This window comes from Apodemus sylvaticus, chromosome 10, assembly GCF_947179515.1.
Source record: "Apodemus sylvaticus chromosome 10, mApoSyl1.1, whole genome shotgun sequence".
In the NCBI taxonomy this organism is placed as follows: domain Eukaryota; kingdom Metazoa; phylum Chordata; class Mammalia; order Rodentia; family Muridae; genus Apodemus; species Apodemus sylvaticus.
The window spans coordinates 45747256-45767709 of record NC_067481.1 but is presented as its reverse complement, the minus strand read 5'-3'; the positions used below and the strand labels follow the sequence as shown (position 1 = coordinate 45767709).

The window sequence follows — 20454 nt, the reverse complement described above, 5'->3', positions numbered from 1 at the left end:
TGCGCCACCACCCCCCGGCTTTACATGTAACTTTTAAAAGAATAAAACAGAGCATAGATCACTAATTCTAAAACAGGGAGTGAAAGGTACCAAGGAAGAGTCATAAAGTGGCTGGCGTGGTGGTCACAACAGAATCCCAGCACCTGAAAGTCTAAGGCACGAAGCTGAGTTCTAGGCCAGCCTGAGTTCCATAGCTGGACCTTGCCAAAGAGTGGAGGTTGGTTCAAGTGATGGGGTGGGGGTGGGGGTGGGGGGAAGGGGTGAGCAACCGTTCATTCCCAGTTGGTGTTGAGACAGCTTCCTGGAGGAGGTACACTGAAGGTTTGATCTTTCCATGCAGGAACAAGCTAAGCAATGACAAAGGGGCAGGAAGGAGAGGGTGTTTAAGGCATCACATCAGGGACAGCCAGGTGGAGTAGACAGTGGGAAGGACCTGCACTGTCAGGCTAAGACACGAGAGGTGTACAGATGCTCAGGTTTTTGAGATCGGAGAGGGGGAAGACAGAACTGCTCCAGCAGTGGTGTCTGAAGGCCAGGAGGCCATCCTGCAGAGATGTGGCAGTGACTTTGGGAATAGGGAGGAGGGAAATTCAGAGACACCGATGAGAGAGGCAGGCTGAGTGGACAGTTCCTGGAGATTAAAAGATTGGAGATGGCTACAGACCCAGAAGGCTTGTGGAGGAAGTGTAGGGTTTGTCGCATGACAGACAACTTTTGCTTTTTGTCCTTTTGGAAGAGAAGAGACTTTGGCTTTTGAGCCTTATTTCCTTTTATATTTTTCCTAGTGCTGGTCACTAAGCTTAGATAGGCATGCTCTCTTGGGGAGACTGGAAAGCAGCTCAGTGTAGTCAACACTGGTGTGGGTGGCCTCAGGGTGTCAGGCATCCGAGTCAGGGAGATCAGTTCCACACTGGTGAGACCTGGGTTGCTTCCCACAGACATGGCCAGGAGCACTTCCAGAAATGTTAGCTCAGGGCAGCTTGGTGGCTTCTGTGTGGAGGCATACAGAAACAGCATGATCCAGAAAGCATGCCTGAAAGGCTCAGGAAAGGAAGCCTGAAAATCAGTAGAGAGAATCCAGGTCATAATGGGCTTGAGCTTCATCTCAAAGGCAACAAAAAGCCACTGGGGGATTCCAAGTCAGAGACGGCATGGGGTTCTACTTGAAGGCCAGCTCTGTGCTGAGACCAAATAGAAAGTAAGACCGCTCCTCCATAGAGAATGAGACAGAACTCATCTGGACCCCAACATCCAGATTGCACTCTTTTGTCATTAGAAGTCTTTGGGGCATCGGTGTTCTGTTCTGTGTGGGCGATGGTGGTCTCCCCTCCCCCCCCCCAGAGCAGAGCTGTGTGCATCCGAGAACAAGAGCTGCCTGGAACCCAGCTTCCTGCTTCAGGTCCCTCTCCCAGCTGGCTCCACCCCTCACTGCAGGGGCCCAGCAAGCAGCTCAGCCTTTCTTGGGGAAGAAAAGGCAGGACCAGGCCAGAGGGGTCAGTGCTGAGCATTCCTTAGCAGGCAGTCAAGGAATGGTGGGGTAGCAGTGTCTGGAGAGCTACTGCAGAAGGTGCCTGAGGGACCTGTGGCCAGCAGTCTGCCAAGGCTTCAGTCATCCCTGATTGGTCCTGCTTTCTCTCCACATTCATGCATTTGTTTTGGTCACCAAAAAATGAGAACCAGCTCTAAGCCTGCCCTGAAAGACAGCCTCTGTCCCAAGGAGATCCTAGTTAAGGGACAGACCCAAACAGATAACTGACTTCCTGTGTTCTGGGGGTTCAAATCCAAGGTCTGCTATCATGTTAGATAACATGTTATCAAGCCAGAAAGCTAGTTTTATAGAAGCAGCAAGACAAGGCAATGTGTTTGTCATCTCAGCACGCCAGGAGCTAGCAAGAGGACTGCAAGTTCCTGTGTAGCTAGCCTGGGCTACACAGGAAGGCCATTTCAGAAATGAAAGACCAGGTGTGGTGGCACATACATTTAAATCCAGTACTCAGATGGCAGAAGCAGGTGGATCTTTGACTTTGAGGCTAGCCTTTGAGCAAGTTCCACATAATAAGGGCCCGTCTCAAAAACAAGGAACAAAACAAAAAAGAAAAGGAAGGAAAGAAAAAATAGAAAAAAGACCAAGAATCCATGTATAAAGGCACATGCATATAATCTTAGTACTTGAGAGACGGAGGCAAGGAGGACCGGAGTTCAGGACATCATCCACTGAATTCAAGGCCAGCCTGGGCTCTCTAGGGTTAAATAAAAAAAAATGGAGGGAAGGGAAGGAGAAAAAAAGGAAGGGAGGAAGGGAGGAAAGAAAGAGACAAGGAAGGAGAGAGAGAGAGGGAGAGAGAGAGAGAGAGAGAGAGAGAGAGAGAGAGAGAGAGAGAGAGAGAGAACATAAAAGTATCAGCTATGTCCAGGGAAGTCAGAGTCTAGATACTAGCGTTAACATAACAAAGTCAGCCTGGTGAGATCAGAACCTGTCAGCAGAGGGGAGAGGAGGCTTGCCAACAGCTACCCAGCCAGGCAGCAACCGAACTGTCTCCAGTTAAGGGAGTAGCATGCGAAGCATCGGAGATGTGGATGGTCCTCGGGTGGGATTCTGAAGTTTGAGTGGCTTGTTGCTGCAGAGTCTAGACTGCAAGTTTAGTGTTTAGAGACACCACAGCAAAGATGGTGTCTGGGCAAAGTCCCTATGTCCATGTAGAGGGCAGATGCTGGGATGTAGAGGGCACGTGCTGGCATGTAGAGGGCACGTGCTGGCATGAGGGTTTGGCGGCAGCTTAGAACAAGGATGGAGACCAAGCGTAAGTCACTGCCACCCGCAGCTGCTTGTGGCGGAGTGATCTGGAATGCCACCACGGGCCGCATTGTCTCTCCTGGCTTCCCGGGGAACTACAGCAACAACCTCACCTGCCACTGGTTGCTCGAGGCGCCTGAGAGCCAGCGGCTGCACCTGCACTTTGAAAAGGTGTCCCTGGCAGAAGATGACGACAGGTGAGGAGCTGTCCTACGTGGACGGGAGGACCTGTGGGGAGGACATCAGCTACATAGCTGCCTCTCTTCTGGCCCAGGCTCATCATTCGCAATGGAAATAACGTGGAGGCCCCGCCAGTGTATGATTCCTATGAGGTGGAATACCTGCCCATCGAGGGCCTGCTCAGCTCTGGCAGACACTTCTTCGTGGAGTTCAGCACTGACAGCAGCGGGGCAGCTGCAGGCATGGCCCTGCGCTATGAGGGTGAGCCTGCTGGAACCAGCCAGGGTGCTAGGCTCTTTCTCCCACACCCTTCCCCTTTCTGACTGCATTCCGTTGCTCTTTCCCTGCCCCCACCCCTATCCGCGAGATCCCTGGCCCATCCTTTTGGGAGGTCTTTGTCTGGACCACAGCTTTCTTCCTTTTCTTTTTTTCTTTCTTTCTTTCTTTCTTTCTTTCTTTCTTTCTTTCTTTCTTTCTTTCTTTCTTTCTTTCTTTCTTTCTTTCTTTTTTGATGATGTTGTTATTTTTTGAGACAGGGTTTCTCTGTGTAGCCCTGGCTGTCCTGGCACTCACTCTGTAGACCAGGCTGGCTTCAAACTCAGAAATCCGCCTGCCTCTGCCTCCCAAGTGCTGGGATTAAAGGCTTGTACCACACACACACACACACACACACACACACACACACACGCGCGCGCGTTTGGACCACAAATTTCTGGCCTAAGAGAATGAATTCTCCAGGTTTTAAGAACATTACATAGGCCTCAACATTTGGAGGGAAAACTAGTCCCACACATAGATGTGTGGTTCATTAATTCATCAAAAAATTATTGAGCACCTGCTGTATACTAAGCAGCAAACTAGCCAACAAGAGTACAATAGTGATTCAACATGGCTTCCTGACCAAAGTAGGAATGCCTGGTTCCCCTGTGTCCTGTTCCAAGCCCAAGATACATATTTTACCCTGAGAAAGAATAAGCCCTGAGGAGAGAAGAATGCGTGTCCTCTGGCCTACTTAGGAGAGGCTGAGCTGGGCTGGGTCCTGTGGTTCACAGCCTTCCAGCAAGGACATTGCTATGAGCCCTTTGTCAAATACGGCAACTTCAGCAGCAGTGCACCGTCCTACCCTGTGGGTACGACTGTGGAGTTCAGCTGTGACCCTGGCTACACCCTGGAGCAGGGCTCAATCATCATCGAATGTGTCGACTTCCACGACCCCCAGTGGAATGAGACGGAGCCAGCCTGCCGAGGTCAGCAAGCACCAGTGGGTGGGTCTGCTAGGGCAACAAGCAGGGTAGGTCCCTAGTGGCCAGGCACAGAACCCGGCCACCGCTGAGTGGGATTGCTATTTCTCCTAGAGGGAGGAGGCGGAGTCTCCCAGCAGGGGGTGGGTCCTCCTGTGGGCGGGTGAAAGCCCTAGGACACTATATTGGAGAGGATTTGCCTCCCCGGCTCTCCTTCCTTGCAGCCGTGTGCAGCGGGGAAATTACAGACTCTGCAGGCGTGGTGCTCTCTCCAAACTGGCCAGAGCCTTATGGCCGAGGGCAGGACTGCATCTGGGGTGTGCATGTGGAGGAAGACAAGCGCATCATGCTGGACATCCGAGTGTGAGTGCCTCGGGTCAGGCAAGCCGGCTCCTGAGGCTGGGGACACCTCTAGTCCCGCCCATCTCGGCCCCTCCCCCAGCCCGTCCCGTTCGCTCTGATCCTCCTCCTCTACAGGCTGCGCATAGGCTCTGGGGATGTACTGACCTTCTACGATGGGGATGACCTGACAGCCCGGGTCCTGGGCCAATACTCAGGGCCCCGTGGCCACTTCAAGCTCTTTACCTCCATGGCTGATGTCACCATCCAGTTCCAGTCAGATCCTGGGACCTCGGTGATGGGCTACCAGCAAGGATTTGTCATCCACTTCTTTGGTGAGCTTGTGGTTTCTGACTCGGAGTGTAGACCCTAAATCATGAACTAGTCAAATGGTGCAGGACAACAGGGAGTCTGGATGTCCCGTCAGACACGGGGAACCTAGGAAGATGCCATGTATCCCCAGGAGCCTTTGGTTAGAGCAAGAAAGCTCTAGAGAGGCAGCAAGAAGGACTTCCTAAAAAAAAAAAAAACAAAAACAAAACAAAAAAAAAAAAACAGGGAACTACAGAAAAGTGTCAGTGCCTTCCTTTCTTCCGATCTTGAACAGAAATGATTTCTCTCTTGCCGGGTGGTGGTGGGGTGATGGTGGTGCATGCCTTTAATCCTAGCACTTGGGAGGCAGAGGCAGGCGGATTTCTGAGTTTGAGGCCAGCCTGGTGGACAGAGTGAGTTCCAGGACAGCCAGAACTATACAGAGAAACCCTGTCTTGAAAAACAACAACAACAACAACAAAGAAATGATTTCTCTCATCCTGAGGCCTGAGGAACTGGCCAAGTGCTTCTGAGAGTGGAGTCAAAGCCAAGATGACAATCCCGTAACTTTGGGGATGGGTGGGGGTGGGGCTGAGAGTGGAGACTCAGGGGAGGAGCAAGGGGGTGGGGCTTTAGAAGAGCAGATGAGTCACTAAGCCTCTCCAGGTCAGTCTAGGTCCAAAGGAACCTCAGGGTTGGTTGGCACTAGCAATCACGTTGGTGCTGGCCAAGGGGCTGCATCTCCCTGCTTCTGTGTCTCCAGAGGTGCCCCGCAATGACACATGTCCAGAGCTACCCGAGATCCCCAACGGCTGGAAGAACCCATCACAGCCTGAGCTGGTGCATGGCACGGTGGTCACCTATCAGTGCTACCCTGGTTACCAGGTAGTGGGATCCAGTATTCTCATGTGCCAGTGGGACCTAAGCTGGAGTGAGGACCTGCCTTCATGCCAGAGAGGTGTGTACTCGTCCCCACGGTCCCTGCCAGCCTGCCTCCTGGGTCCTGAGAGAAAAATCTAGCACAGGTCCTGTTTCTGCTAGCATCCTTGATTTTCTAACTTGTCCCTCAGTTTCCATATCTGTGAAATGGGATGATCCATTGTCACAGGACTTCCAGATAAGTACTGCAAGCATCTCCTGGCTGGCTGGTGACCAAGAATTAATGGCTTTGTTGACCTTAATGAAAGGGGAAAAAAAAAACACATCAGAAGGAGGGTAGACACAGTCAGTCATGGTGTGTCACATGCCTGTCACCTCAGCATTCAGGAGCTGAGGCAAGAGAACCAGGCATTTGAAGATTGCCTGAGGTATAGTGTGAGGCGGAGGGAGGAAGGGGTGGCTGAACGGCTAAGCGTGCTCGTTGCTCTGTGGAAGACTTAGGTCTGGTTCCCAGGACCCGCAGTAGCAGCTCACAGGCTCCTGAAGCCAAGTTCAACATCCTCTTCCAGCCTTAATGAGTATGTAAATGTATGCAGTACATATAACCCCACCACACACAACACACACGTTTTTTTTAAAGTGAAGAAAGCAAAAAGCCCGAGGATGTAGCTCCGTGATAGAGCACCACCTAGCATGTATGACATCCTGAGTCCCAGCACTGCAAAACAGAAAATCAGAGTAAGCCGGGCGGTGGTGGCGCACGCCTATAATCCCAACACTCTGGGAGGCAGAGGCAGGTGGATTTCTGAGTTCAAGGCCAGCCTGGTCTACAGAGTGAGTTCTAGGACAGCCAGGGCTATACAGAGAAACTCTGTCTTGAAAAAACCAAATCCAAAAAACCAAAAAAAAAAAGAAAAACAAAAAACAAAAAACAAATCCACCCCCCCCCCAAAAAAAAAAGAAAAAAGAAAATCAGAGTAGAGCCCTACAGTCTGGTCTTAGCTGGCCTGTAACACTCATAAATCCAGGGTGAACAGACCTTTCTCCCCACCCCCTCACTCTCTGCCTCTCCCCCACCCCACCCCTCACTTGCTGTCTCTGATAGTGTTTCTAGCCTGAAGTGCCTGTGAAGCTGAGGATTACCTTGAATTTCTGATCCTCCTGCCTCCACTTTCTTAGTGGGATTACACCCACCTTTGGAGTGCTGGATATCAGCATGTACCACCAGGCTGGGTTTATGCAGTGCTGTCCATCAAATCCAGGGTTTCATGCATCCTTTGGAAACACTCCTAATAACTGAGCTGTAGCCCCAGACACCGACCCTGCTCTGCTTCCCCTCTCCATCTGCAGTGACATCCTGCCATGACCCAGGGGATGTGGAGCACAGCCGGCGCCTCGTATCCAGCCCCAAGTTCCCCGTGGGAGCAACTGTACAGTATATCTGTGACCAGGGCTTTGTGCTGACGGGGAGTGCTCGCCTCACCTGCCACGATCGCCAAGCCGGCAGCCCCAAGTGGAGTGACAGGGCCCCCAAGTGTCTCTGTGAGTGTACAGTTGGTAGGAGGGGAGCCTTTAGTAGGAGAAAAGCCTGACACCTCCACTGACACTGCCCACCTTGCAGTGGAACAGTTCAAGCCGTGCCCTGGCCTCAGTGCCCCTGAGAATGGTGCCCGCAGCCCTGAGAAGCGACTCCACCCAGCGGGGGCGACCATCCACTTCTCCTGTGCCCCTGGTTATGTGCTGAGGGGTCAGGCCAGCATCAAGTGCGTGCCTGGACACCCCTCACATTGGAGTGACCCCCCACCCATCTGTAGGGCTGGTAAGTGCTACCACTCCCTTAAACATGTCCCCCCACCCCCACCCCCCGGTCCCCAGCTGCCACCACCATAGTCTGGACCATAGAACTATTCTAGTAAAGCAAATCTATGTTGAGAATTAGAAGCACTTGGCCATGCCCCTTCCTGTTCCCTGTCTTTGTTAGTCTCTGATCTAACATCACCAAGACAGTGCAGGAGTAGGCGCTCCCTGGTCAAATCCTCCCCTCCAATCCAGTCAGTTCACTTCTGTGCTCCTTGCATTGATGGTTTGGTCCATCAGGCTCACCCACTGCCCTTGGCCCTCCCCTCTTGTTCCAGCCTCTCTGGATGGGTTCTACAACGGTCGTAGTCTGGATGGTGAGTCCCCATGCTTGAGAGCCGGATATATGCCCCCTGCCCCCGCACCTGGTTCTTGCAGCTCCCAGGTCATGGGTTCCCATGAATGAAAGTCAGAGAAAGCACAGTTTGGGCCCGTCAGGGTTTCAAGCTTCCTGCCTACCATAGGCAGCCAATGGGAGCTGGTCTCCGAATGTCTTTAAGAAGGGAGGGGACATAGGCTTCAAGAAATGGGGACATCAATTGTAATCCCACCCACCCTTTGCTTTCAGTTGCCAAGGCCCCAGCCACCTCCAGTGCTCCAGATGCTGCCCACATAGCAGCTGCCATCTTCCTACCATTGGTGGCCATGGTGTTGCTGGTGGGAGGAGTGTACCTCTATTTCTCCAGGTGAGTCTGGATTTTTTTCCTGGTCTGCATACCTAACTCACCCCGGCCTGGACTCCTGACTTGCAGGCTCTTTTGTCCCCACAGACTCCAAGGGAAAAGTCCCCTGCAACTCCCCCGAGCTCATCCTCGCCCCTATAACCGCATCACGGTAGAGTCAGCATTTGACAATCCAACTTACGAGACTGGAGTAAGTATCCACGGTGGCCTAGATACCTCTTCAGGACTGGTTTTTTGATCCCTGGGTTGGGTATGCCTGCCTGAGGGTCTTGCCAAAGCCTTCCTATTTTCCCCTTTGCCTCGGGAAGGTGGATTATTGCAGCTCCACAAATCTACAAGTTTCCAACTCCCCGCAGTCTCTTTCCTTTGCAGGAGACGAGAGAATATGAAGTTTCCATCTAGGCGGGAGCAGCCTGGGGATGCACACACAGCCCTGCATCGCAGGCTGGTGGCAGGGCTCCCAGCTCTCTGCTGTCCCTCACCTCCTGTACATACCACCTGGGAAGAGCCACCACCGACCCCTTCCCTGCCTGCAACGCCCACAGTGACCTATTTTCTTGGCACCACTGCCCGTTTTGGGCCCTTCTTTGTGGATTCAGGGGCACTGCCTCGGGTAGAACACAGCTGGAACACATTACCAGCAGCCAACATTCTCCTGCTTCCATTTTGCCCTGGACCTCCAGCCTGGAAGCTGCAGGCAGAGCAGGGGCACTTGTTACACATAGCCACTATCCAGCCCTGGCACGCGAGGACTCCAGAAGAACTGACTTGACAGCAGGGTGCCCCTCACAGGGCCAAAGGCCAAATGGTTCGCAACTGTGACCTCTTGATAGTCTGTGCCAACACCAGCCCCTCAGGGAGGTTTCTAGTCCCTCTCTAACAGCTCAGAATTGGACAGCTAAGCCTTCTGCCCTTTCCTGGGCAGGGGGTGATTTAAGGAATCCTAAAAGGTTCAGGAACTCTATCCCAAGCTCAGGCTGGGCCTCACTGGATACTCGTGCTCCACACCAAAGCAGGCCACCCTACAGCTCCCTGGCATTCCTCTACCCTGAGGAGGGAGAGCCCCTCCTTGAAGTTTATCTGGCTGTTACAAATGTCCCCTTTCCCAGCAGTCCCTCCTCTAGGCCACTTACCAAGTTCCCCCTTCCTGCCACTATGGATGGCATGCCAGGAGAGGGCAGGTACATTCTGGAGAGGAGCACATGTCCAAGGACCCAGGAATGTGGCACAGAACAGAAATCAAAAATCCCCAGGAGGAATCTCAGTCTGGACCGAAGGCCACTTTGTACATATGATGTATTATATGGGGTCTGGGCTCCAGCCAGAGAACAATCTTTTATTTCTGTTGTTTCCTTATTAAAATGGTGTTTTGGAAAAAAAAAAAACCAAGCAGTGTGAATGGTGATTTCTTGGAGGGAAGGGAGGTGGTAAATGAATGTGATATGGACCTTGGCACGCCAAGACCGCTGGACGCACCAATCAATCATGCCTACATTTTATGACAGAAAAAAAGTTATATGTGGTTAAATGGGTAACACTGCCCACAAAGACGTTGGTGCTCCAGACAGCAGGTGGAATGAGAGGCCCTGTGGCGAATGCCACACAGATATGGGAGCTCAGTAACTCGAGTGCTCATCACTTCCTCCTCTTTGCCAGGGATAGACCAGACGCAGGCCCAGTCCCAAACCCATTAGTACTGCTAGATTGCTGACAAAGGGCTGGACGCACTGCCCTGTCCACTTTTTCCTGCTAAGTGAAGTTTGAGAGATTGGAATTAGAACCATAGACTGAACCCATGTACATAAGGCCTAGCTTGCCCTGGCCTCAGAAAACATGAGTACTGTGAGCAGGAGGGGTGGGCAGCTCAGGCCCTGAGACAGGCAAGAGCCCCGCCCATGGGCTCTTTAGTCACTGCTGAAACATACATATAAGCAACTTTATAAAGATTGAGCAGGTTGTACTTATGTATTTAGAAATGTGTTGCTGGGCAGTGGTGGCGCATGTCTTTAATCCCAGCACTTGAGAGGCAGAGGCAGGTGGATTTCAGAGTTCGAGGCCAGCCTGGTCTACAGAATGAGTTCCAGGACAGCAAGGGCTACACAGAGAAACCTTGACATGAAAAAACCAAAGGGGAAAAAAAAAAGAAAAAAAAGAAAAAGAAATGTGTATATATGTATATATTTACATATGTACATGATAATTAATTTTAAAAGATGTCATTAATTTGAGAAGGAGCAGGAAAGAGTATATGGGGATATGGGGGAGTTGGAAGGAGTAAAAGGAAGGGAAATTATGTTATAGTCTTTTTTTCTTTGAGATGGGGTTTCTCTGTACAGCCCTGGCTGTCCTGGAACTCACTCTGTAGACCAGGCTGGCCTCGAACTCAGAAATCTGCCCGCCTCTGCCTCTCAAGTGCTCAGATTAAAGGCATGCACCATCACTGCCTGGCATTTTTTTTTTTTGAGGCAGGGTTTCTATGTTATAATCTTAAAAACTAATTTAAAAAAGCTGGGCAATGGTAGCACATGCCCTTAATTCCAGCACTCTGGAGGCAGAGATAGGCAGATTTCTGAGTTTGAGGACAGCCAGGGCTATACAGAGAAACCATATCTCAAAAAAGCCATAAAATGAAAATGAAGGAAAAAATTTAAAGTCGTGACTGGCAAGGATACACTTAAATTCGCCCCTTCCCTATGTCCCCTAAAGCCTTCTGAGATGAAAGTATCTTCCCAGGAGGCAGGCAACAGAGTGCTACGACACTCGGAAGCTCTAAGACAAAAATCCCCGAAAAGAAGGCTAGCATCCACTAGCGTCTTCTGCTTCTACATTCTTCAGCGGGAAAATGTGGACCAGAAATTCCTCCTCGCCTCTATCACAGGTCAAGGGGTTCCAGTTCATTCATAGTGCAGTGCCTAGAAGGACCACAAGAGGTCGCTTCCAAAGACCTCTCCATCCCACCAGCTCTTTATTGAAGTCCCCTTTAATACCCAGAGCTGGAGCTCTCCAAGGTGGCACCAAGTCCTGCCACGGCTGGGCTGACCTCACCCTCAGGCTCCAAAACAAAGGTGTGTGGAGTGATCTGTTCCTCTGGCACCTGTCAACAGAGCCAACTCTCATTTTCCTCACTAGCCGACTGCCCGCTCCTGTTTCCAGCTGCAACGGATGTTGATCAAAGCACAGCCTTGCTCACTGGACGTGGGCCAGTCAGTGGCTTACTTCTCTGTCCAGTAATACCTCCAGGCTGACATAGCAGCACAGCTGTGCTCCTGTAGTAGAAAGGAAGCCAGTGAAAGAGGGCATATGAGGTTCCAGCTTCCCAGGTTATGTAGCATGAAGGAGGCATAAAGAAGCCTTCCCTTCAAGGAGCCTAGCTCAGCCCTCTCCTCTGAGAGTCACATGGCAGTCCTTTTCCTGTAGCTGCTAGTCTATTGTTGGCCATAGCGACGCACGAGCAGCCAATTTGCATGGCATTCTTCACTTCCCCATGACATTATTCTTTCTAGGCACCAACACAGGGCCACCAGAGAAATACAAAGTCACACAAACATAGACGGAGAGAGAGAGACAGACAGACACACACACACACCCAGAGACAGAGAGGACTAAAACTTCACAGAGTGCTAAAATGTGACACAAATATTTATGTCCCCTTTGACTTACAGTCCTGACTGTCCTAAAAGGAGGAGCAACAGTTTCTCAGAGACAGTAAACATGGTGTAGGGGACAAAGTCTGACCTGTGAATCAAGACATGTTTCCTTTTTAGGTTTGCTATACACTCAATATGCAGCCTAAGCAAACCACTGCTCCACTCTGGGTATCTGGAAATAAAGGGTTTAAATCAAATAGTCTCTAAGTCCCTCCCAGTTTTACGGGGCTGAGAATAATGTGTGCAGTAACATAAAAATGAGTTTAGGAGATGACAGGCGTAGTAGCACACGTTGATCCCAGAATGGGACCGGAGGCAGAGGCAGTCGTATTTCCGTGAGTTCATGACCAATCTAGTCTACATAGCAAATTCTAGGCCAGCTAGGGCTGCAGAATAAAATTGCCTTAATAGAACGAACAAACAAAAGAAAGGGCAGGACATGGTTGCATGTCACCAGTATTAATGAATGCCTAGTAGGGCTCATTCATTCGCAGTTAGGCAGAGTATCTGTCCATATTGGAAAGTAATAACAAGGGAATAACAGCGCACACCCAAAAAGAAGCATGGCTCTAGGCTCAGAATGCGAGGTGAGGGGCTCAAACTACAAATCCCAGTGTGCAATACGACAGCTCTCAAAATTATCCTTTCCCGGCAGGCTTTTCCCCTAGTATATCCTACTGTACAATAAGGCGTCTGTACGCTGAACTACAACTCCCACAACCCATCAGATATATCGCGATTCTAATTACCAGAGTGCAATGCGTTCCCGTTCACCCTTTGAACACTGCGCGTTGCAAGATGGGGATTGAAGTCAGCTGTAGGCAGGTAGCTGGGCGTTGTCAGTATTAAGGACTGTTTGGGCTTTTGACTTCCTCTTCAAGAGTAGTTCTAGGGACATTGGTTAAGAGAGAGTAGTAACAGACACCTGAATTATCCTTGGTTCCATCGGGACCCAAGACAGCAATGCTCGTGCAAAAATTAGGTGCCGATAGTGGAAATTAAGTGGAAACAGCAGCCATCTGCCACCAAAAGCGTCTTTTTTTGTTGCAATGGTTTTTTTTTCCCTCTTTACCAATATGGCGGCCTAGTCCAGACACACCTGACACTGGAGCCAAACAGTCCACTACACCATCTATATGGGTAATGCTGCAGCCGAAAGCCTACCAGGTCCACACAACATCACATGCTCCTCCTTGGTCGTGACTGAGGACTCCAAGGGCATGGTAGCCCAAATCTCATTACCAAAATGGCGAAAGGGGAAGCTTTTTTTTTTTTTTTTTTTTTTTTTTTTTTTTTTGTGCAGGCCGCCAGGTACAACACGCCTGCGCGTGAGGCGGGTGTGTGATGGGACCAGAGGGTGGTAACCCAACACGCCTGCGCGGGACCAGAGACCGTGATCTGCACACAAACACCAATGGGTGAAGCGTCTTCAAGTTCCTGCGGCTGCGCCATGACCCCTACGCTCTTTCCCAGGCGCCCAAGCGAGGCCTCAGGTTCCGCCCTTTAATCGCAGTACGCTGGCGCACGGCAGAAAGGCGGTGCTTCTGGGCTCCAGGCGAATGCCAGCGCGGCTGCGCGCTGGGGGGTACCCCATCACCGCGGCTGCGCGGGAGCCAGGCCGCCGGCTGTCACTGCGGTTGCGCGCGGCAAGCGGCGATCCCGGGGCGCCTGCGCGGGTGGCTTTGCGGGCGCTCGCGGTAAGTTTGCGCCAAGTGCGCGGCAGCCGGGACGCAGACGGCAGTGGCGGCGAGAGGCGGAGCCCGGGGACCACCCCCCATCATCCTCCTCAGAGTCACCTCACGAACCACAACCTCACCTAACCTCTCACCCCCCCTCCGCTCCCCCAACCCCGGGATGGCAGCGCCTGCTAGCCTTCCCGGCCGGACCAGCGGTCACCAGCGCCAGCTTTAGCCTGTGGGCCTAGGCCCCGCCGAGGCCTGACCCCCGGAGCCGGGATCCACTGTGCAGCCAGCCGCCGGGCCGGGGCTGAGGGGTTGCTCCCCTCTCACGGCCCGTGGGGAGGACGCTGCCGTCCCAGGGACTGGGGGCCGGGGGGTGGGGGGGAGCCAGGGCGAGGAAGTCGGAACCTGTGTTGGGAAGAGAGAAGGGGGCCGGGGGTCAGAAGTGTCCCCTTCCCCTCCTCCCCCCTCCCCCCGGGGCTGGGGGGGCCGGAGCAGAGAGCGCCCAGCCCGGGAGGTGGATGAATGTGGGAGAAAATGGAGACCAAGACGATCGTGTACGACTTGGACACGTCGGGGGGGCTGATGGAGGTAAGAGTCGCCCTCATCCTTTTCCCTCAGTGCCAGGAGGGAACCTCCGCCCCACAAAGCCGTCCCTAAGCTCGAAGCGCCAGAGGGCCGGGAGAAGGGGGGGTTCTTCCTCACCCAGTCTCTTCCTCCCCTCTTTGCAATTTGGGGGACTGAGCTCAGCTTCCGAGGACGTTTGCAGCAGTTTCACCTACCCGCCGCCCTCGATTCGTTCCCTGAGGCTTCAGCCCACTCCATTTCATTGCACCGGCAGGCCTCCCCACCCCCTTCTTGTCGGCCCCTTTGTGCTTCCCCCTGCACGTCCGGGTACCAAGCTTCGGGCCTCTCCCGAGCCGGGCTTTGGAGTCCCCCACTGTCCATACAAGGAAGTGGCAAGAAGAGAACCGCGCACCCTCTCCCCATCCCCCTACCCTGATCCTCCCCATTTGGAAGGAGCTTTTCTTGTTGTGCTGCAGGAACGCAGTTAGGGTGGGCTCCCCTTTATTCCGGGGACCGAGAGGTTCTGGAAGCAGCCTGGATGGGAGGAAGAAGGACAAAAGGGGGAAGAGGGGTGGGTGACGGAAAAGCAGCGCCTGTGGGACTGCGGGCTGCCCGGGAGCTCCAAATGTGCACACACGCCGTCTGTATGTGTGTGCAGCAAATCCAAGCTCTGCTGGCTCCCCCCAAGACGGACGAGGCAGAAAAGCGGAGTCGGAAACCGGAGAAGGAGTCCCGGAGAAGCGGCAGGGCCACCAACCACGACAGCTGCGATAGCTGCAAGGAAGGTGGGGATCTCTTGTGCTGCGATCACTGCCCTGCCGCCTTCCACCTCCAGTGCTGGTAAGGGCTGGGGACCCCTTTGGAGCCCTTTGGCAGACCCTACTCAGCACATTCCTTCACCAGGCCTGTAGAAATAACGGGAGCTTGCAGCCGCTAGCCGCTAGCGACTCTAGTCGCTGGCGGCGAGCGCCTCTGCGCCCCTGGTATTTGTCGAGATCCGGCCAATTTGCAGGAAAGAGCAGCACCATGTCTTGACCCCGGGATGGGGGTTGGGAGGGGTGAGGTGAGCCCCATCTGAGATTGGTTGTAGACTGGGAGCCGGGACTGAGAGGCCGAGTGCGGCCGGCGGCGGCAGCGGGGGAGGAAGGGGAGGAGCTCCAGGTCCTGTGCCGCTTGGCGGCGGCGCGCGCCCGCCGTCCTCAGGGCTCCTGCCTGGCTGGGTTCTTGTTGGGCTTAGTGCGCGGAGCCCTCGGTCACCCAGTTCACCCTGGTCCTGACTCAGGAGAGCTGGTGCTTGCGATGGTGCAAGAAATCATGAATGGTGTCTCTCGAGTCCACTTCTCTGCCTCTATGTTTACAATATGGCGACCTGCCTTTAAATTATATTTTTATTCTCAGCGCCATTTTGGCTGCATATATGATTTGCAAACGTCTTCGGGAGAATGGTGGAGGTAGCCCATGAGCCCTTTCTGCAGAAGCTCCTTGAGGACCAGGGCTAGGCTCTTACAGGCTTGATCCCTTTCTCTGCGGCTTGCCCCCTGTTGCCACTCCGGTGCTGCCTCCCTCCTCCCCCCCTTCCCTCCTCCCTACTCTGCTGCTGCCTCTTAGGAAATCGGGCCGAGTTAGACAATTAAAATTGCCCTTGGGCGCCGATTTCTCTTCTCTGCTCTGGTTCAACGAGCCCTTCCCCTCAAAATTCTTTGCTGCTGGGGCTGTATTGTGTTTGGTGGCTCCGGAAAGGCAGTTTTAAGAAGCTGAGAGCTGGTGGGGGGCTGGGTTGATCACCCGCTGCGCTGCTTGATCCTTCTCAGCCGCTCAGCCCAGAGCACTCCAAGAGTTTAAACTAGCTTCTGCCAGGATACCACCTTTCTGCCCTGCACGCAAATCCCACATCTCTACTTCAAACCCAGATAGCCTCTTGCTCTGTTCAGCAACAGTCGACCTGAGGCTAGTGCTTGGGAGAAGAGGGCTCCTGGGGTGAGGGTAGGGGGTTGTTTGTTCCCGTTTTGACTGGGAAGGAGGGGGTCCTGCTCTTTGTTTTGTGTCACCCTTTTTGGCTCCTTGTTTTTAAAAAGGTGTATAAGGGCTCTTGCCACAGTTCCATCCACATTCCAAAATCTCTTGGTTTATGTGGAATAGTGCCTGCTGTATTTGTTGTAATTGCAGGTTTTATTAGACAGATGACGGTACTGGGTGAATTAGGACTGTGGTCAGAAGTTATGTGGGACATTCCCGTTACTAACTCCAGGACACTTTTGCTTATTGGGCAACCCACCTTGGCTTGTAATGTTCCAAGAACAAAAATTACTGTCCTGGAGGAAGCTTTGCGACTGGCCTTTAATTTCTTTGGATGCACTGAGTGGGGCCAGCAGTGAGAGTCTGTGCCTTTGTTGTTAGCCCTTACTTCCTCCAGCGTGTAATCCACCTGGAGGAAATCTCCCTGATCCAGTTTCCTTTGCTGTTCTTTTCTGTTTGGGATGTGGGAGGGTTAAGATGGCCTCATTTTGTAGTCCAGCTTGGTCTTGAGCGCACAGTCATCCTCCAGCCTCAGCCTCCAAAGTGTGCATTATTGTACTTGGTTCTCCTCTCTGTTCTTGAGCACAGGAGAGATTTGAACTTGAGTCTGTGTTCTTACTTTTTTGTTGTATTTATTTGATATATTACTAGGACTTTTAAATTTCTTCTCTTTCTCTTTCCTTTTTTTCTATAAATTTTTAGACAGCCTTGTTTTGAAGTCCTGTTTGACTTGACATTTGTTGTAAAACCCAGGTTGACTTCCAGCCTGTGCCAACCATTCTTGCCTGGGTCCCCTGAATGCTAGGATTACAGGTGTGCACCACCATGTCCAGCTATATATATATTTTTTTAATTTTAAGTGTTTGCTAATATTACCTCTATGATGAAGTGGTTATTAACTAAGATTGGTAACTCCTATTGAGTGAACATTTGATAAACTCTGTTATCTTTTAAAAAAAATCTCATTTAATAATGTTGAAATTGTTTATTAAAAGTCAGAAGTATCTTAAGAGCATTTGCTACACAATCATGAGGAACAGAATTTGGATTTCAGTACCCACACAGCAACCTGGGGTGTCCAACATATCCTGTTAACTCCAGCTTGGGTAGGGGCAGAGGCAGGTCATTGGCACTTAACTAGCTTCTAACCTTGTTGGGAGCTGTCAGGCCAGGTCATAGCTTAGCTAAAAAAACCCCCAGGTTATGGAGTAACCCTGTCTCTAAGGAATAGGCAGAGAGTAACCCAATGCCTTCTCACCTTCCCAAGCTCAGCACACATGTGGACACATGCTTTATTTTTAGTTTTAGATTTTAAAGTTACTTCTGTTTATTTAGGGAGGTTCCATAGAACATAGGTGGAAGTCAGAACAGGAGTTGGTTTCTCCACTTGCGGCTCCTAGCGACTGGGCTCAGGATGTCAGGTGTCCTGTTTGGCAGCAAGTACCTTCACCTCCTGAGCCATCTTACTCCTAAAATAAGTAAACCTTTATATTAAAAAACAGCAACAATAATAAAAAAAAAAAAACAAATCGAGGCATGGAGAGTGTGCTATGTTTTTGCCTAAAGTTGACCTTTAAACTCTAAAGCTGAACTCTGAGTCTTCTAAGATGAGTGTACAGCTTGTCAAGGTGTTTTTTGTTTTGTTTTTACGGGTACACTGCAGCTGTCTTTAGACACACCAGAAGAGGGTATCAGATCCATTACAGATGTTTGTGAGCCACCAGGTGGTTGCTGGGACTTGAACTCAGGACCTCTGGAAGAGCAGTCAGCGCTGTTAACTGCTGAGCTGTCTCTCCAGCCCCAGAGCTTGTCAAGTTTTAACTATGCTTTTTGCTTTAGCTGGAAGGAGAGCAAGGGAGGGGTCTCTAGTTGTCAAGACTCAGGCTTGCTCACCCTATGCCTTGACTGTTTTCTGAGACCATGAATGGGTAATGAGAGATTGGAGAATAAATAGTAGTAACTGAGACAGGATTTGTTTTACTCCATCAGTTCTCCTTGAAGGTATCAGTACTGAGTGTACCATTTAATGAAAAGTCAGGAAGCCATCTTTTATTTTATTTATTTTATATTTTATTTTATTTTATTTTATTTGTTTTTTTTCGAGACAGGGTTTCTCTGTGTAGCCCTGGCTGTCCTGGAACTCACTCTGTAGATCAGGCTGGCCTCGGAACTCAGAAATCTGCCTGCCTCTGCCTCCCAGAGTGCTGGGATTATAGGCGTGCACCACCACTGACAGGAAGCCATCTTTTAAATGAGACTCCCCTAGGTGCTTTCATTTTCTAAGTGAGGATTTCCCTCCACTTTTGTGTTTTTCTCAGCCAGAGTTGTGAGGTCAAACACTTAATATGTGAGATTTTTGGTTCCTGGATGTGTCTTCAGTAGTTTTCCTGTTACTGCTTCCTTGTATGGGGAAGGTTAGATGCAGCTGTGCTCCCTCTGGCTTCCCTTTAGAATGTGCTAAGACTACATTACTTAGATAATCGTAGTAATGATAGTGTCCCTTATGTACAGAGTGTATGAGAATGAGTGAAAGTTTTATGAGATGATTGAGTACAGATTTGCCTGCCTGTAGTCTTAGCCTCCTTCTAAAGGATGTGGCTTGAAGAGTGAAAATTCCAAGCCTGCCTAGTCTGTGTGAAAAAAAACAAAAAACCAAGCAAACAAAAGGTCCTTTGTCTGGGTTTTTGCCAGTCTGCTTTATGGTAATCAGTATATATTAAAATGTCCCAGAAATGGTACTTTTAGTGGGATGGTACCGGGAATTGACCCTAATTAGGGCCTGGTTAATCTCCTGCCTCAGTTTCCCAAGTCGCCAAGATTATAAGCCTGAAATACTAAGCCTAGACAGGAGTGATTACTAGGCAAACCTTATTTCTTGGGCTTAAGACATAACACTAAACTAGCCATTCATTACTTTACCAGAGGAAAGGACTGGTCATGTCTTGCTTTTGTCCTACCTTTTCTCTCAGGGATCAATGTACTGTGGAAAATCATTCTGGTTAGGATCTTTGTGGGTTTTCTTTTGATTATGATTTCCTGCATTAGGAAATGAGTTGTGCTGTGCTTGGTATTATAACCTCAGAGTGATAACAGGAGTTACTAAGCCTGGCCTTGGAGAACTGGAAGGTTTTCAAGTGTTTCCTGGTGACCCTGACCCTGTCATCACAGTGGTGTATAAGGTGAACTTTTTGAAAGTTTTCTCTACATAGATTGATCTCTAGAAATCTGTTAAAAAGTAGGATAACTGGGCTTGAGAGGTGGCTCAGGAGATAGACATACTGGCTGCTTTTCCAGAGGACTGGCGTTCAATTCCCAGCAACCGCAGAGAGGCTCACAACCATCTGAAACTAGTTCCAGGGATAGGATGCCCCCTTCTTGCCTCTGGGCAGCAGGAACACAAGTGGTGCATATAGGCAAAACACATATGAAATAAATTTTTACTTTATTTGTTTCACTTTTTTGAGACAGGGTTTCTCCATATAACCTCGGCTGTTCTAGAACCCACGTGTGGATCTCGGTGGCCTCAAACTCAGAGATCTGCCTGCCTCTGCCTCCCAAGTGGGGATTAAAAGCATGCACCACCACTGCCTGGCTTAATTTTTAATTTAAAAAAAAAATGTAGGCTAACTGGTAGAGCTCTAGTTGTTGGTGATCCATCTTTTTGTTTGAGTTGGGAAAGAGTGTTGTCGCTGATGGAGTGACTGCCACAGAGCAGCAGTAATGAGGTGCCTGGAAAGTGGCTGGTTTCTTAAAACTTTTCATGGAATTTTGCTCCAGATAGACAGACCAAAATGGTCTGATTGAGAAGTGCATCCACCTTGGCAGATCTCAGCGTGGTCCCTTCCTGTCAGACAGATTTCTGTAGCATTTGCCTCCTCGTGTTATATTTGGAATTGTTGGCTGGCTTTCCTCTCTGGTGTTGGCAGCAAGATCTAAAATGAGGTTTTCGAAGAATGAGAGTGAAAAGGTCTCTGTGCGCAGGCAAAACCGAGCTCGGCTTGGAGTTTTGCGTGTTTAATTTCCAGTTTGTCATAACAAAGGTTTCACACGTTTCACACACATATAACAGCATCTAAAAGTTTGCCATCTTGAAAAAAATCTTGCTCTAAACTTAAAGAATTTTCTGATTTTGTTGTGTTTGCCTCATTGGACTAATAGCCAACCAGTGAATTAAAATACATGGAGGGTTTTTGTTTGTTTGTTTGTTTGGTTGGTTGGTTGGTTGGTTGGTTGGTTGGTTCTGGTTTGTTTTTTATCTCA

General features: G+C 50.6%; 2 protein-coding genes across 3 annotated transcripts in view; both read left to right on the top strand.

The window, feature by feature from the left end:
- Sez6 (seizure related 6 homolog) overlaps positions 1–9639 on the top strand; it is a 28725-nt gene extending 19086 nt beyond the window's left edge. The window contains exons 6-17 of the mRNA XM_052195928.1: positions 2823–2991; positions 3069–3235; positions 4027–4221; positions 4440–4578; positions 4693–4889; positions 5630–5824; positions 7096–7287; positions 7367–7564; positions 7881–7919; positions 8171–8288; positions 8373–8475; positions 8658–9639. Coding sequence (XP_052051888.1) covers positions 2823–2991; positions 3069–3235; positions 4027–4221; positions 4440–4578; positions 4693–4889; positions 5630–5824; positions 7096–7287; positions 7367–7564; positions 7881–7919; positions 8171–8288; positions 8373–8475; positions 8658–8687 — 1742 coding nt within the window. The 3' untranslated portion in view covers positions 8688–9639. The remainder of the gene's footprint in view (positions 1–2822; positions 2992–3068; positions 3236–4026; positions 4222–4439; positions 4579–4692; positions 4890–5629; positions 5825–7095; positions 7288–7366; positions 7565–7880; positions 7920–8170; positions 8289–8372; positions 8476–8657) is intronic.
- Positions 9640–13465: 3826 nt separating this feature from the next.
- The window catches only part of Phf12 (PHD finger protein 12), a 42483-nt gene continuing 35494 nt past the window's right edge, over positions 13466–20454 (top strand). The window contains exons 1-2 of one of the 2 annotated variants that reach the window (XR_007979925.1): positions 13466–14202; positions 14837–15018. Coding sequence is in view for 1 of the 2 variants with exons in the window: in XM_052197217.1 (XP_052053177.1) it covers positions 14137–14202; positions 14837–15018 (248 nt within the window). In the remaining variant the exon portion in view is untranslated. The remainder of the gene's footprint in view (positions 14203–14836; positions 15019–20454) is intronic. The other variant, XM_052197217.1, reaches the window with a different exon arrangement.